This window comes from Falco punctatus (assembly GCF_963210335.1).
Source record: "Falco punctatus genome assembly, chromosome: 15".
Classification (NCBI taxonomy): domain Eukaryota; kingdom Metazoa; phylum Chordata; class Aves; order Falconiformes; family Falconidae; genus Falco; species Falco punctatus.
The window spans coordinates 3316823-3332184 of NC_137595.1; the positions used below are offsets into that span (position 1 = coordinate 3316823).

The following is a 15362-nucleotide window of genomic DNA, read 5'->3' on the forward strand; positions in this document are numbered from 1 at the left end:
GGAAGTGTATCACCTGAACATGTGGGGAATAGTTGTATGTGTAAGCTGGAGAGATGCTTAGCATTTGCAGGACCATGCTATAGGATACAACAAAATGTATTAAATATGTTCCTATTTATGAAGAAATACTCAGTTGTAATGGGCTTTCTCTAGAAATATTTTCTAATGTTATAAAAATTTTAAATATGGCAACAATGCCTGGAAGTCAGCCTATCGATTGGGAGCTTCATTGTACCTCCGGATACAAGAAAGACCATATTTTTTTCTGGGAAGGGTAGATGTGCTGAGGCATTTCATTTTTTTCCTCCTCAAAATATTTTGCTGAAGTTCTCTCAATTCAGGGTGTTTTCTGAAAGCTTTCTCAAAGGAAATTAAAGTATTAATGGTTATTTTATGATACTTTTATGGGAAGAATAAGCTAAGAAATCAGCGTGTAGACTAAGAGCAGTGTTTATAAGGGCCTGGGCCTTTACCAGTTTTTCAATTGAGTGTTGCTGTTATAAATCTGTGGTCTTAGGTAGTCCCAGTCTACCAACCATTATCTTGGATTTTCAAAAACACCATTTACAGTAGTAATTTACAGTTGTGTTCCCGCCTGTAGGCAGATGCATCATGTAGTTGGGATTTTTTACTCTAAAATTCATTGCCTGGTCTCAGCTGAGTCCTCTGTAAGGAAGAGCTTTGGGATAAAAAACTGAAATAGGTTAAAATCAATGTTCTCCTGAAGCTAGTTGGAAAAAGAACTATATTTTTCAAAAAAGAAAAGCAGTATCACATACATGTTTTGAAAATGTAGCCTTCAGACATTGCTCTGGGAGTCTCAGTTTAGGTTTCATGAAATTCATCATTTTGGGGTCTGATGATAACATACTCCTTCCTGGTGCAAGATAGCATGCTGTATTTAAAAGAAAAATCAATGAAAATATTAATGGAATGCCATAAAGTGGTATTATTTTGTTGGCTGATGCTTACAAAGCATTTTTATGGTAGTTGCTTTTGAATACACAGAAGAGAAGGTGAATTCAGAGGAAAAACTTGAGATCTTAATAGAGGCAAGAGAGGTATGGATAAGTGTAGGGTTATGGTAGCATACAGGATTGTTACTTTCTGCCTTATTTCTTTGGCTTTTTTTGAAACATAGGATTGGACTATTTCTGCTATGATTGTGTGGGTATATAACATATTGTACTACAGAAGGAAGCTGTGAAGAACCAGAGTTAATTACTGTACTACATTTTTTGCTGTTTCCAATAGTAAGGTTTGCATGCATATGTAATGCATGGAACTAAATCATCTGCACTACTGAAACCTAGGAGCAAAAATACACAGTTGTAGGAGAATTGTGGGCCTTAGCTGTTGTTAATTGTTCCAGCGTTAGCAGGAAGGGGTTTTCCTGCTGTCACTGCATTCCTTTAAGACCCGAAAGCAGATATATAAAATAAATCTGTGATTGTGTAGTTGATGCAACTCAGTCCTGTGTCTGCATTGAGGGTTTAGAAGAGTATACTTAAGTAGTGGTTGAATACCAGCTGCATCAACTGAGGTGCAGCTTCAGCATGTTTACTGCTAATGTGTCATCATCCATATCTGTTTTTAGTGGAAGCTTAAGGTATTCATAGTACTACGTGCACCCGCGAGTTCAGTAGTTTTTACAGTCCTGTTAGCTACTGTCAAAGTACTCCTTTTGGCGATAACTTACTTTCCGTGCAGAGTTTTTAATTTAAATTAATATCATAGCCTTTGTATTGAATTTTCAGTGTAGCCCAATACATAGTATATTTGGGCATCTAATTATATAACCTGAAAATAAATTAAATTTCTTATTGAGAAGGAAAAAGAGCCTAGCATATCCTTCCTGTAATCTCAGATTGATATAATTTAAGGTAATTTTTCATATCCATGTACATTAAGAAGGAAGGATTACCTGAGTGTCAAGGCTGTGGTCAGGAAATTTTAGAGTATTGCATTAATTCTGAAATTGCTATATTAAATTAGCTATTTATGGTCTAGAGCTGTATCTTATTTTGTAACAGCAAGTATTCGTTAGCTACTGTGAAATTTCAGGTGGCTGTGACTGTAATTTAGGAGTGATAGACCATCGCGTTAAGGTTCTGAAACTGCTTTATAATTCTCACATGGTGAAAGAATTTGATTTTGGAGCTAAATCTTAAAACTGCACTGGAATTTGATTGTATGGGTGAAATTGGGCCAGTTAAATCCTTGACTGCTTTCGTCATTGATCATGTTTGACTGGGTTTTTTGTGATACCAGCTGGTCTGTGGACCTAACTGCTCTGTTACGGCACCTTCGAGAAATTACATTGGGGAATTCTTGCAGCTCTGCAAGAATGATGTTGTGTTGTCATTGTCCCCAAGAGTTAGTACTGAAGATTTTTTAAAGACAGTTTGAGAGAAGTAGGTTTGAGCAAATAATATGTGGAGAAAGTGTTGAAAGGGTAATAGTGACACTAGGTGATATACAAGTTCTTTGGTTCTTTTGTGTTCTCAGTTAGTTGAAAACTCCTTGGGGCGGATCAGTGACTTTTTCTTGAAATTGCCATCATCGTGGACTACTTGCTGCTTTCTTTGCCTGAGGATTTCAAGAGTGTAAAAGAAGGAATAGTCACTGCCCAGTTCCTTCCTTGACAGTGAAGATGCATCAAGCATGGACGTGTGGTTCTGGACTGTGCGTGCAAATCGAACTAAGGGCTGATGACGTTTTCTACCAGGCCTTTTGTCAGACTTTTAATGAAATAGGGGTTCATACACAGACACTGGAAGACAAAATCAGCTTTGGCGCTTTTGTTCTCGTAAATTCAGTGCACTACACAGCTTTTTCAAAATGTACATGTAATTAAACATAATGTTCAGTCAAATTTACATGTTAAAATTAGTTTTGAAATAGCTGATAGATAGAAAATCGTGAAAGAATCTGAAAAATTGATACTCCTGATGAAATTCTCAACTTTCTTCGATGCAGCTCCACACAACCATAATAACCAGTCCCAATAATTAAAGGGTATATACAGACAGGGATAGAGCAAAAGTGACTTCTTAGTGTGTAGTTGCTCATGTATGTTATTATGGTAAGGCATGCGGTTAGTAATAGCGTGTGCACAGTGTGACGGCTGACTTGCATTTCTTGCTTCTACAGACAGCTACAGTTTCTTTTAAGGCAAAGTTAACTTCCTTCCTGACAAAGTTTCTGCTTCTAGGAAATAAGTTACTGGTAACTAGGGTCAGTTGCTTGCTCTGTTGTTTGGTTACTATGGCTTGATGCTGTTGCTGCTGGTATTACAGGTGATGAGATCTCTACTGTCCGTCAATGAGCTGTTACCCTGTGGGCATAGTCTCATAAAATGGCAAAAATATTTTATTGTTCAGCTTGCAGTGGGGAAATTGAAGATTTAGGTATTTCTTGTGCTTACTGCTCCTAGAAATAATGTTGAAGTCTGAACCTCTGCAGGCTGAATGTAGCTAGAAAGCACTTTTCCATTAAATTCTATGGAATATAAACAGACCTGTTCTAGGCCAGGCAGTAACCTGGTTTCACTTGCTTGTGTAATTCTTTTGATTAACGTAGGACTACTTATGGATGGAAACATTTTCAGGATTTTGGGTCAAAAAATATAAAACCAAAAGAATAAAGCAAAGTGAATTGTATGAAGTACTGCATGCTTTTGTCTTGAAGTTTTGGATAAATGCTCTGTGTTTGTCAGTGTGACATATTAATCCAGTAAAGCTAATCAACACAGTAACACTGTTTTACATAAATTCTGATTTTGCTTTTGTTGCAGCTATTTGTGAATGAACTTAGCTGAATATGGATCCAGGTGGTGGAAGTCTTGGATTGCAAACACAAGAATCCAAAATGCCTCACACTATGATTATGCAGGATTTTGGTAAACATTTTAACTATTAAAAACAATTAATAAAATCAAGACTGTTTTTCAGGCTTTTGCTGTACGTTTATAAATGATACCAAGATGCAGAGATGACTGATATGATAATGCTGTTTGCATGGCTTTTGAGAAAATTCTGATTTTAAGGTGGCGTATATTATGTCTGTGTATCCTTTTGTTGCTTAATCACTTACTTCAAAATACTGAAGTAATTCTGGAGGAAAAAAAAAAAGAAACTAAGTCTGTGGCCCAGAGTGCTCTAGATGAGACAGAAAATGTTACCTGGAGTTCAATGGTTTTGTGGTATGTGAGCTTCTGCTTGAACTCACGTTGACTAGTAGCTACGTCTCCAACGTACAGGAGATGTAAATAACATCCAGTACAGGATGTACACAACGTCCGAGCTTTTGTGTGCTTACCTTGATTACTGTCACCAGTTCTCCTTTAGGCTGTGTCAGTAAATGTGGTGAGAAATAATGTCTTTGAAAACAACCTGTTATGTAGGCAGCAGTTTACAGATTTAGCTGAACCTGCATGTTCACATGCGCTTAGAAGTCTTCTGTCAAGAACGTTAGTCCTTGGACTGGACTGATACAAGAAAACTTGTTTCTATGTTGAGTTGGGGGCAGGGATACTTTTTCTTAAATAAGCACCGTTTCTTTTGGTGGCAGTGCTAAATTAACTGCACCAATTTTGAAGGTTTAGAGAAAGGACAGCAAGAAATCTCTGCTCTTTTCTTTGTTGGTCTCCATTTCTGCATTATGATGAGATGACCTTCTCAGGTATTGGAAATGACCATGTCTTTGTTCTAACGTGAATTAATATCCCTCAGAGTGTACCAAAATAACGGCATTTGCAGTATGATGCTGAATAATTTATTTTTTTCATTCTGATAAGAACCTTTTTCTGGTTGTAATCATTAAGATTAAAATTGCTATTTATGTGTGTGTTAAAATGATTCACTGTGCATTCTCTTTTATGTATAGAAAAGTAGTCTGCAAATGTGACTGGCCAGTCAAGTCTGTTAGTGGAAAACCGATTTCTGCTCCTAGCCATTCCTTGCAATGTGGCAAGTTGTTGGAAATTGTACTGTAAATACTGCATACAACTGAGTATTTATTTTTGGCAAGGCCCATGTAGTCTGAAGGCTGAGAGTCCTTTTATCGTAACAGCAATTAATGTATTGTTACCACACTTCCAGTGTCATGCAAGAATTCTGTGAAGGTTCAAATTGCAACTGTAATCAGATGTTTTCTAACTGAAATTTATAAAAAAATGAAATTGCAAACTGGCCTCTAGGTTTTAACATAGCAGCATTGCAAAACCCAAATAAGGGCAAACTCTACATTATGTCTTAAAGAAGTGTCATGTTTTGTTTTTCCTATTTTAAAGAATAGAGGCTGTTTTGGATAGTCCTTGTCAAGTGAAAGGCAAAATGTGGATTGTTGAAAAGTAATAGATTTGTAGATCTGCGTTTAAGTGCTCTATACAGTTATTCCATGCCTTAGGTAAACCAATTGCTAATGCAATGATTTTAACATTTTTCTCCTCATTCGTAATTGTTTCATAGTGGCTGGAATGGCTGGCACTGCTCATATTGATGGAGACCATATTGTTGTGTCAGTCCCTGAAGCTGTCCTAGTTTCTGATGTTGTTACCGATGATGGAATAACTCTTGATCATGGCTTAGCAGCTGAAGTTGTCCAAGGACCTGACATCATCACTGAAACTGATGTTGTGACAGAAGGCGTAATTGTTCCTGATTCTGTTTTGGAAGCCGATGTTGCTATTGAAGAAGCTTTAGATACCAGTGATCATGTTTTGACTTCTGATCTAATAACAGAAACCGTTAGAGTTCCCGATCAGGTGTTTGTGGCTGACCTTGTTACGGGTCCTGATGGACATTTGGAGCACGTGGTGCAAGACTCTGTATCAGGAGCCAACTCACCTACAATGGTTTCAGAAGAAGTTCTTGTAACGAACTCAGATTCTGAAGCAGTCATTCAAGCAGCTGGTACTGTTCCTGGCTCCACAGTGACTATAAAAACAGAAGATGATGATGATGGCAAGAGTACATCTGAAGACTACTTAATGATATCTTGTAAGTTAAACAAAGGTAGATATAAACAGGAGATTATCTGAAGTAGAAGTGGTCTGGTGGGGAGAAGTTACTATAACTGGACTCTTGCTGCATTCTGTACTGGAACGCTCAAGTAATAGTCTATTACCCAGTTAATTCTTGGTGTCTGGATTTTCTTGATGTAAAGTCCATTATTGCTGATACAGCAAGAAAGAGTGGTGTGCTGTTGAGTGAGTATGTGTGTATTTCTGAAACTAGATGTTTCTGAAAATTTAGAAAAACACATTGGAAAGTTAAACATTCTGTGTATTTTGAGTGTCATACTTAATTTTTTTATTTTTTAAATACACAGGTATTTAACCACGTTACGTAGTTTTGTGTCAAAATAACGTGTTGGGTTTAAGCAGTAGAATCCAACAAAGAAGGGAGTTTTTTAAGATAGCTGACTCGTAAAGTTTTCTCTTTAAGTTTCCACAAAATACCGTTTGTGTAGTTGTATTAAAAATTACAGTAGGCATTTTATTGTATGTTGTGCTGTTCTGGGCTGAACCTGACCTTAAGGGGTTGTGTGCATTAACTGATGGGCTCTGACACTGGGCGGCTGCCCATTGCAGTTCTCACACCACACTCAACTCTGAGGAGACTGGCCCCACACTGCTTGTGGAGTGAGAGCTGCTGGAAGGACCTAAGGTGTATTCTGTTTCTTCAGTGGTTCAGTTACGCTCAAGATAAAGAGTTTTTATTGTTACACAAAGTTGGTAAAATGTATGATAGTTCATTTTAGAGTTTTGACTTCTCCAAATTAGTTACTGAAATGTGAGTAGGTCAAACCAGATTTTATTTAGTCAGAAACAATATGCTAAAAAAAATGGCAGTGCCAAGTGTGTCAGAAGTGTCAGTCTGTTCACAGCAAGCTGCCTTTATTAAAAATGTCAAGACAGAGGACATGACTGATTAGTGATCATAATGATTTCATATTTCGTAGTATTTATGTCCCTTATGCAAAATATTTTTTTTTGTTATTTATTTTTTGTTCAGTATAGGATGGACAGCAGTGGGTTTTTTTATCATTCTATCATGACTAATGCCATATGTCAGCAGTGGAAGTCAAAAAGGTTTTTTTGGCAAAAGAATAAAAAAAACCCTCAATCTGAAAGCAAATTAGACCTATAACAGAAAAAATCTCGTGTGTTTGCAAATGAAGGAACACCATTTTTACAGTCAGTTGTTTCACTGAAAAAATTCCTCCTTTCTGATAGAGTACTTATGGTGAGTTGTATTCTGTAACTGCAGTATTTCCAGCTGCACCTTTTAATTGTAAGTAAAGTCACGTTTGGAATTTGGAATTCCTTCTAAGCTAAGTGTGATTGATAATGATGACCACTGCACTTAGACCAGAGAATCTTAAACTTTTAAGTAACAGTTCCCTGATGACCTCGACTGTGTCTGACACATTTATATTTTTGTCAGGTGTTCTCAAGCCTACCCATGGCTTTTTGCAATGTTTTGAAGCCAATGTGAGACCTAATTTTCAGCAGTTAGATTTCTATATATGTATAATCATGATACGTCTGAATATTCACAGCTGGAAGCTACATTATTAATTAGAATTTTATTTTAAGTTACTGTTTTAGATGAATTAAGGCAGTCATAAAATTATAGACTCGTTCAGGTTGGAAAAGACCTTTAAGGCCACCCAGCCCAGCCCCTAACCCAGCGCTGCCAAGCCCACCGCTGAACCGTGTCCCCAAGCACGGCGCCTGCGGGGGTTTTGAGCCCCCCCGGGGACGGTGACAGCACCCGGTCCCTGGGCAGCCTGTCCCCCTGCCCGGCCACCCTTTCCGCGAAGGAATTTCTCCTGAGATCCCCCCTGACCCTCCCCTGGCACAGCCTGGGGCCGTTCCCTCTTGTCCTGTCGCTGGTTCCCTGGGGGAAGAGACCGACCCCCCGGCTCCAGCCCCCTCAGGCAGCCGCAGAGCGATGGGGTCCCCCCCGAGCCCCGTTTCTCCAGGCTGAGCCCCCCCAGCCGGTGCCGCAGCCCCTTCCCCAGCTCCGTGCCCGTCCCTGGACACGCTGCAGCCCCTCAGGGTCTGTCCTGTAGCGGGGGCCCAGCCCTGAACCCCGCGTTCGCGGGGCGCCCCCAGTGCCGGGCGCAGGGGACGGGTGTAGCTGCCGGGCCCTGCAGGTCAGCCCCCCCCCCCACCCCCCCCAACTCGGTGCCATCTGCAAACTGAGGGGACACTCGATCCCCATGTCCAGACTGTGGATAGGGGTGAGATCTCTTGCCTCTGCTGTTTCAAGGCTGGATTGTGCTGGGTACACCAGCCTGACCCAATGAAGTATCTTACTAAATTTTTTTCTCTGCAGAAATGAATCAGTCTTACACAGTTGTTCATTTTTTGGTAGTTTTTTTTAAAACTTTTTAAATTAGCCTTGAATTTGTTACATTTATTAATCTGTTGTGTAGAATAGATAACTGTTTAACCCCTTTTTTATTTACCTATATTTTTATATTGTCAAATGTTCAGAAAATACTGTAGAAGGTTGATTTTATGACATTTCTTTCAGGGTGTATATACATGACTTGAACTTTTTTTATAACATAAACCACATCAAAATGATAGTTGTAAAGAATCTCAAAACACTTAGCTGTCTTTTACTGAAATTTAACATCTAAAAAGGAGGGACTTTGCATTAAATGCCAGAAAACGCCCTTAGGGAATACTACCAGCTGTTCTGTGGAACACGTTTGGGGAACTTGTAAAATACTACATTTTAGGGTGTGAAGCTGAGCTGTGTGGAATTTTAACTTACCTTACTCTTGTTGAAAATTAACACTTGAAATATACTGAAAGGTGATTTTTCACCATTTTAAGGTGACATTCCCATGTAGATACTTTATATTCTACTTGTAATTATATTTTTGCGTACATACTATTTGGAAAATAATCAGTTTGTCTTTGATAGTTCTGTAAACTAGCTGTGTATGATTTTGTGATTAGAAATTTTCACTGGAACATCATCACCAGTCTGCTCTCTCAGTGGAGATGATTTCAGCTTTTTAAAATCAGCCTTACAACCGTAAAGCTTTAAAATCTTTTTTTTATACGTTCACAATGTATGCCACGGGATATGCATGATCCCTTGTGCTGAATCTCCAGAATACCTGTTTAAAAGGAACTGGTTAAAGAGGAAATTTAATAGCAAATGAATGCATATGGTGTGAGCATGAACCCAGTCCGTCTCACACTGAGATGGGAAGATTAAGAACAGTAAATCCCGCTTTGCCAGGGAGGAGTTAGCACATGTGTAGCTTAAAGCATACCCTTTTTTGTTTTTCAGGTTTGCGATATTCAGACCCACAGCGGATTGCCAGCTCCCGATCCGTGTGTTGGCCCTGCATGCACTATGCTGGTGACCTCATACCCACCAAAGAGCAACACTGGAGCTGGCCTTTAGGGGTAAGGTACTGTTCCACCACCACCTCCTTTTTAGTGTATTACAGTACAGTGTTACATAATCTGCTAAACATTGTAGTATTAATACTCCTATATTGTAACCTATGGGATATAAAATAAGTATATCAGACATTAAAAAATATGAAAAATTGTAAAACCACAGGACTTATCTTGCCCTCATGTTATCCCTATGGGCTCCTATGGTGGGTGTGATATCACCAGCGTTAGTGCATGCTGAGGCATCATATGAATTGGGAGCTGGCAATCCACGGTGAATCTGGACATCACACACCTGAAAACAGCAAAGTAAGGTAAGTTTAAAATTGGAAGTGTGCTGAGTTTTCCTTTAAACCTTGTTTATGCAGGAGGATTCAGCATATATTTATAAAGGTTCTCTGTTGTGTTTTTTCAGTTAATTTTAAGTGACGGGATAATAATGTGTAGTGTTTCTGGTGGATGAGTCAGATCTGAAAGACACTTTCATATGCCATTGACATAAAGTAAGCATTCTTGCTCCTGAGAGCTATCACTGGGAAAAGTCACCAGATAATTTAGCACTGAAGGGTTAGCAGTCTGTTACTGAAGCCATATTACTTAGACAATAGAATACTTTCATGATCTGTTTTTTAAGGAATTCTTAATATTTTGGAACTTGACAGAGATTACAATGCCCTGCTGTGTTGATTATTTCCCCCTTATCTAAATGTGTTTAAAAAATAGATTGAAACCATGAAATTTACTTCATATAAGACAGCAATTTAAGCAATAGCAGTTGCCAATTTAGTGTGGTTTGTTATTGCGGTATTTGAAACACAAGGCAACATCTTAAAAGTGACAGTCTATATCAGTATTATTTTTTCAGTCCAGTTTATATTTTTCAGAATTTGTTATATTACAGTTTGGTGGTTTTTAAAAAAGTGATTCCAGAGGCCCTGGATACGCAGACATCCTGATATTACCTTAGCTTAAATTGTAGAGAGTGAACATCTTTGAAAATACACAGGTTGGTTGATGCTGTGCAAATAACCACTAATTTTAGAAATCATGTTGTAAGACCCCTCTAAGACAGGGCTCCCTATTTTTTAAAGCATGTTGAAGAGCGGGGGGCTTTACTTGAAATGGTAAAATACAGCACGTGACTGTACATGCTATATCAATGTATTTTACTTCATATTTTTGGGTAAAAATACTTAGAAAATTGAAAAAAATTGGTCATCTTTATGTAATCTTGTATTGCAACTGATGTCCCAGTAAGGCAACTATCTAAAATTGTGAGGTTTTTTTCTTATGTTATTTCACCAGATACATAGTGGTGTGCAGTCATGGTCACCCAATATTATTTGGGAATTTTTGCGGTAAAGAAAGCTTGTTACCATACATGTGTGATAATGCCACTGTTCATAGGATATTGCTGCTGTTAAAGAACCTTGCGGTACAGAAATATTTCCTTTGTTAGACTGATAATGCATTATGTTTATAAAATTTCTGAGTTCAGAAAAAGTTGGTGTTGCTTGAGTTGCAGTTTTGAAAATAACTTTACTACCACCTACCAATTCTGAAATTACAGTAACAGCTTACAATTAAGTGCATTCTTCCACCTGGTCTTTAAATACTCTTTTTCTGCATTTTGGTAGCATGTCTAGTCATACAGCTATATATATAAAATCACTCCTGCCATGTACTATTAGTTACTTTCTGTCCTTCAGAGACTTACAGATACAGTGGAAATGTTCATTGTAGTAAAATTAAACATATGTGTATCCTTTTGAAGAATATGGATAAGAAACTTCTATAAACGTTAAAAGCCATGCAGAAGAGAAAATGGTCTTTAATAAATTCAAACACAGTAAATGTATGGAAGTACTTTTTCCGAGATAAGTATCTTTTAGCATCTTCCCTTCATCCTGTTAGTAAAGGTTGCATAATTCTCTCTTCTAAATCCATTCTGTCAGCATAAAAAATACCAATTAGCAGATGCAGTAACACTCCCATACTGGATATGAAGATACACTAACAATCTAACACTGGTAAACTTTGAGTTTGTCAAAGGAATATGCCGGGTTCTCTGTTGTGGCGTTCTCATCTGTGCTGTTCATACTCGGACTGTTCCTATTGTGCTGCAAGTTAACGGGAATGCCAGGCAGTACATGTCAGATACTAACAGACTGAGGTGTTGATGTTGCTGACATCGATTTTAATAGAGATTTAGAATGTTTTTAATTAAAAAAAAACAACCAAACTTTTCCTGAGAAAATTGTTTTTTTCTGCTGATCCAAGTTTGGGATTCTTTGGGCAATGCAATTAATCTCTTATTTACAAAAAGAAACAGCTAAAACAGCATTTTTAATATTTTCAGTTTAATTTTCATCAAAATATATACATTTCAGAGGTTCCAAAATGAAATCAAGGAGTTATTTGTACTTACCTGCATTATGTCTAGTTCTGTCCTCAATAACTTCTATACTCTTCTGGTGCAGTCCAGGATTTGTGAAATGGGAATAAGGTTCCTCAGTGCGGGGGTGACACGCGCTACGTGTTAGAGAGGTGTTTCTGGGGAATCCTGTCCGTCAGTGGGAAGGGCTTAGTCTGGGATTGCTGTGGTGGATTCCTGCCCTGCTGCAGGGAAGGCATCTGCTCCTGTTCTAGCAGGTTCTGAACCACCTCACACAACTGCCTAGAGTATTCAGAAAAGCTTAAACTAACTCCAGTGTGGCTGGGTAGACCAGGCTGTAGCCTGGGGCAGTTAAAAGCAGCTCTTAAAGAGCAGCCATGGCTGCACTGAGGGCAGGGGGCTTAGGGCGGGACTGGGAACCACTGCAGCCATCCCAAGGTAAGCCGGGCTTTCCCCAGTCATCAGAGCCCTCGGGGCTGCGTGGGGTAGACTCTGGTCTTAGTCATGAAAAGCTACTGTCATTTCAACATGGTTATTTATTTTTTTTTACCTAGTATGCACCTATTTTAATGTTATGTATGCATTAAATTGCTGTTTCCCTGGAATGTATTTAATTCAGATTTTGTTTACATTTTGTGGAATTCCTCTTTATTTGGAGGACTTCTGTGGGTGTTAAGCATTGCACAGGTTTGTGTTGGCCATCTGCACAGGAGCTAATTTTATCCACCAAGAGAAGTGTGTTGGCAGTATGTATGCCAGAAAGAAGCCTAGTTCAGTGGCCTCCGTATTGGCAATTTGGGGTGTGTGTGTGTATATATATATATATATATGGATTTCTATGTGAATACCCTTTTTACCAAAATAGTGTTAATTCTGCATTTTTCATAGTTCGAATGTACTTTTTGTTGTATAAGTAAAATGAGCATTTTGAATATATGGACCAAATAATCAGAGTGACTAAGATGGATACATAAAGGATGAGAAGTCAGTTTCACATAGTAGTATTTGGATTTATTGTCACTGCATCTTTTAATCAGCTGTATATTATACAGTAGTTTTCATTAATGTATATGTTTTCAAGTGATAAAGTAGATAAAATCACAGTTCCTTTTACAGTGAAAGTGTAGTCAAATTTCTGATATGCACCTTTTTTACTGGGAATATACTCTTGAGTCATCCCTCTTCACACAGCTACTAATTTTTGGTCACCAGTATCTTAAGAGTAGTGAAACTTTTGGGAACTCTTAGACTGTAACAGGCAGTTCTGGGTTAATTTTAAACATTTTTGACAGGTGTTTAATTTTACTTAATTTTGATACATTTTTGCTTTCTAAGTGTAGTAGTTTCAGACACAACCAATTACCACATTCTCTTTGATGACAAGCTCCCTCTTGTGTTGTTCATTCTGTAATTGTTGCTGTGTCCTGAGTTGCAGTACAATGAGTACTGAACTTCTGGAATCTCTTCTAAGTATCTTGAGATTAACTGTTTTGTAAAAGTCATTTATGAATACAAACCTTTATTATGCATGGGGGTAATACTGGAGAAAATCATACTACTGATTAATTTGACTTTTTAAAAATGTGTTTGAACCTCATTATTGTTCTCTTCTCTTTACAGTGGATGATGTTGGAGAAAAATTGGACCATATAGGAAGCACTCCCTTGAAAATCAGTACCGAGGTGACAAATGATGATGTTGCTAAAGATGATGGTTTTGGTTCAGAAGTTATCAAAGTATACATATTTAAAGCTGAAGCTGAAGATGATGTTGAAATAGGTACCTTTTAAATTTTATGTATTCTTCCAGTAGTATGAAGTATTTCAGTGCCGTCTTGTTATTTGTTCTTAATTTCATATAATCTACTGACTGGAATGTTCCATAGACTGTGAGATTTGTGGAGGCTGCCTGTATGCACTAAATACTGGGTGTGTATTGGTCTCAAGTTCTCTTGATTAGCAGGATTTATTTTCAGGCAGCCAAAGCCCAAATGTAGAAGTGGTCGGGTGTCTGCCGCTGTTTTTCAGCTGCTGCTTTTCTCTGATGCTTGTAAGACTGTGTGTCAGCACAGAAAACCCTCTAGAGTAGATTCCTTTCATTGGACGGTTTTTGGCCTTGATACAGGGAGGGGAAGACTGCTGGGGCTTTAGGCATACAGTCATGTCCAAACCTAACTAGGAAACTCAGAACTGCTCTGCAGTTCTCTTTCACAAAGGATAGACCCAGCACGTCCAGGTGCTTTGCATGCAGATATGCAGGTAACCCATGTTCTGTTGTTCGTGACTTGTAAAAGCAGCGTTCCCCTGCCATTTGTCCTCTGAGCTGAAACCTTTGGTTCCATGTTACCATTTGCATTTAGGTACTGAAACTGCCTCACTGGAACATAGCTGGCTTGGAACCCCAGCACCATTCACAGGGCATGCCCCATTCACAGCGCAAACCAGCCTGATTCTGTTCTTCCTGGAGTTGAGAGGGGAATTCACCTCCCACGGACCGGTAGCGTTGGCCTGGCTGTGCTGTGAAAGTCTCAACTTTAAATAGAGCTATGGATTAGATCAGCGAAGTCCTCCAATTAGTAACAGTCCTGATGCCTTTTTTCAAGTAGCTTGAACTGCTACTTCATGAAATTTCTGGCTGTATGATACCTTTATTTTTCTGCTCTTGAGACACAAGTCATCTTTTCAGCTCAAGTTAATGGCAGAAGAGGATTGTTCCAGGAGTGACCAGACTGCTAGCTAATAGGGCCGTTGTCTTCGGTTTGCACTGCCAGCGTAGGTTCAGGATTAGTTAAAACTGTCTTACGAGTTGCTTGGTATCTTCTGCAAGATGATGCAGCGTAGATTTTGAAGCCTGTTCGTAAAGTCCGTCACAAGGTCGCCAAAGTAACTTTACACGTGTTGCTATCCTGTTTGGAATAGACAGTGTCTGATTTGGCTAAAGGTTAGTGAGTATTTCTGTAAGGCCCAGGGATTTCCAGTATTTGATCCTTAATTCCTTTCAAGTGTGAGAAGAAGGTTATGAAGACCATGTGCATTTAGCATGAATACCCAAGACCATGGACAAAGGATCTAGAGAAGCAGCATCTTGTCATTCCTTATCTGTTGCAGCATTCGTGTCATCTGAAATGCCTACCTGAATCACCAGGCCCAGTTTCTTGCTTGGGGATGGCTTGTGAGTCTCAGGGGACAGACTGCTAATGCAGCAGCAGGAAGAATTAATTTGGACTCAACCACTTAGCTGAGTATCTTTCATTGGGACCATTTGTAGTAGTAAATAAGGACTATTTATTACAGAACTACTAAATAAGTAGTAAATAAGGTGTACCAGGTGTTGGCTTGCTCTGCCATTACCTGCAGCTTCTCTACTCCCCGTTCAGTCCCTGAGATATGTGGAAGACTATGCACATCAATATTTATCTGCCGCCTCTCTCAGACTCAAGCATCAATATCAAGTTCCAGGTTGGATCTTGCTCTTTGGCCCCCTGACGGTTGTTCAAGCAGTCAGGGGGCCAAAGCTTGTCAGTCACCCCGA

At 38.8% G+C, this 15362-nt stretch overlaps 1 protein-coding gene across 11 annotated transcripts in view; it reads left to right on the forward strand.

Moving 5' to 3' along the window:
* ZNF711 (zinc finger protein 711) overlaps nucleotides 1-15362 on the forward strand; it is a 48469-nt gene that overhangs the window by 19698 nt on the left and 13409 nt on the right. For all 11 annotated transcript variants that reach the window (XR_013923763.1, XR_013923764.1, XM_080365217.1 and 8 more), the window contains 3 exons: nucleotides 3797-3901; nucleotides 5472-6002; nucleotides 13452-13610. Coding sequence is in view for 9 of the 11 variants with exons in the window: in XM_080365217.1 (XP_080221343.1) it covers nucleotides 3823-3901; nucleotides 5472-6002; nucleotides 13452-13610 (769 nt within the window). In the remaining 2 variants the exon portion in view is untranslated. The remainder of the gene's footprint in view (nucleotides 1-3796; nucleotides 3902-5471; nucleotides 6003-13451; nucleotides 13611-15362) is intronic.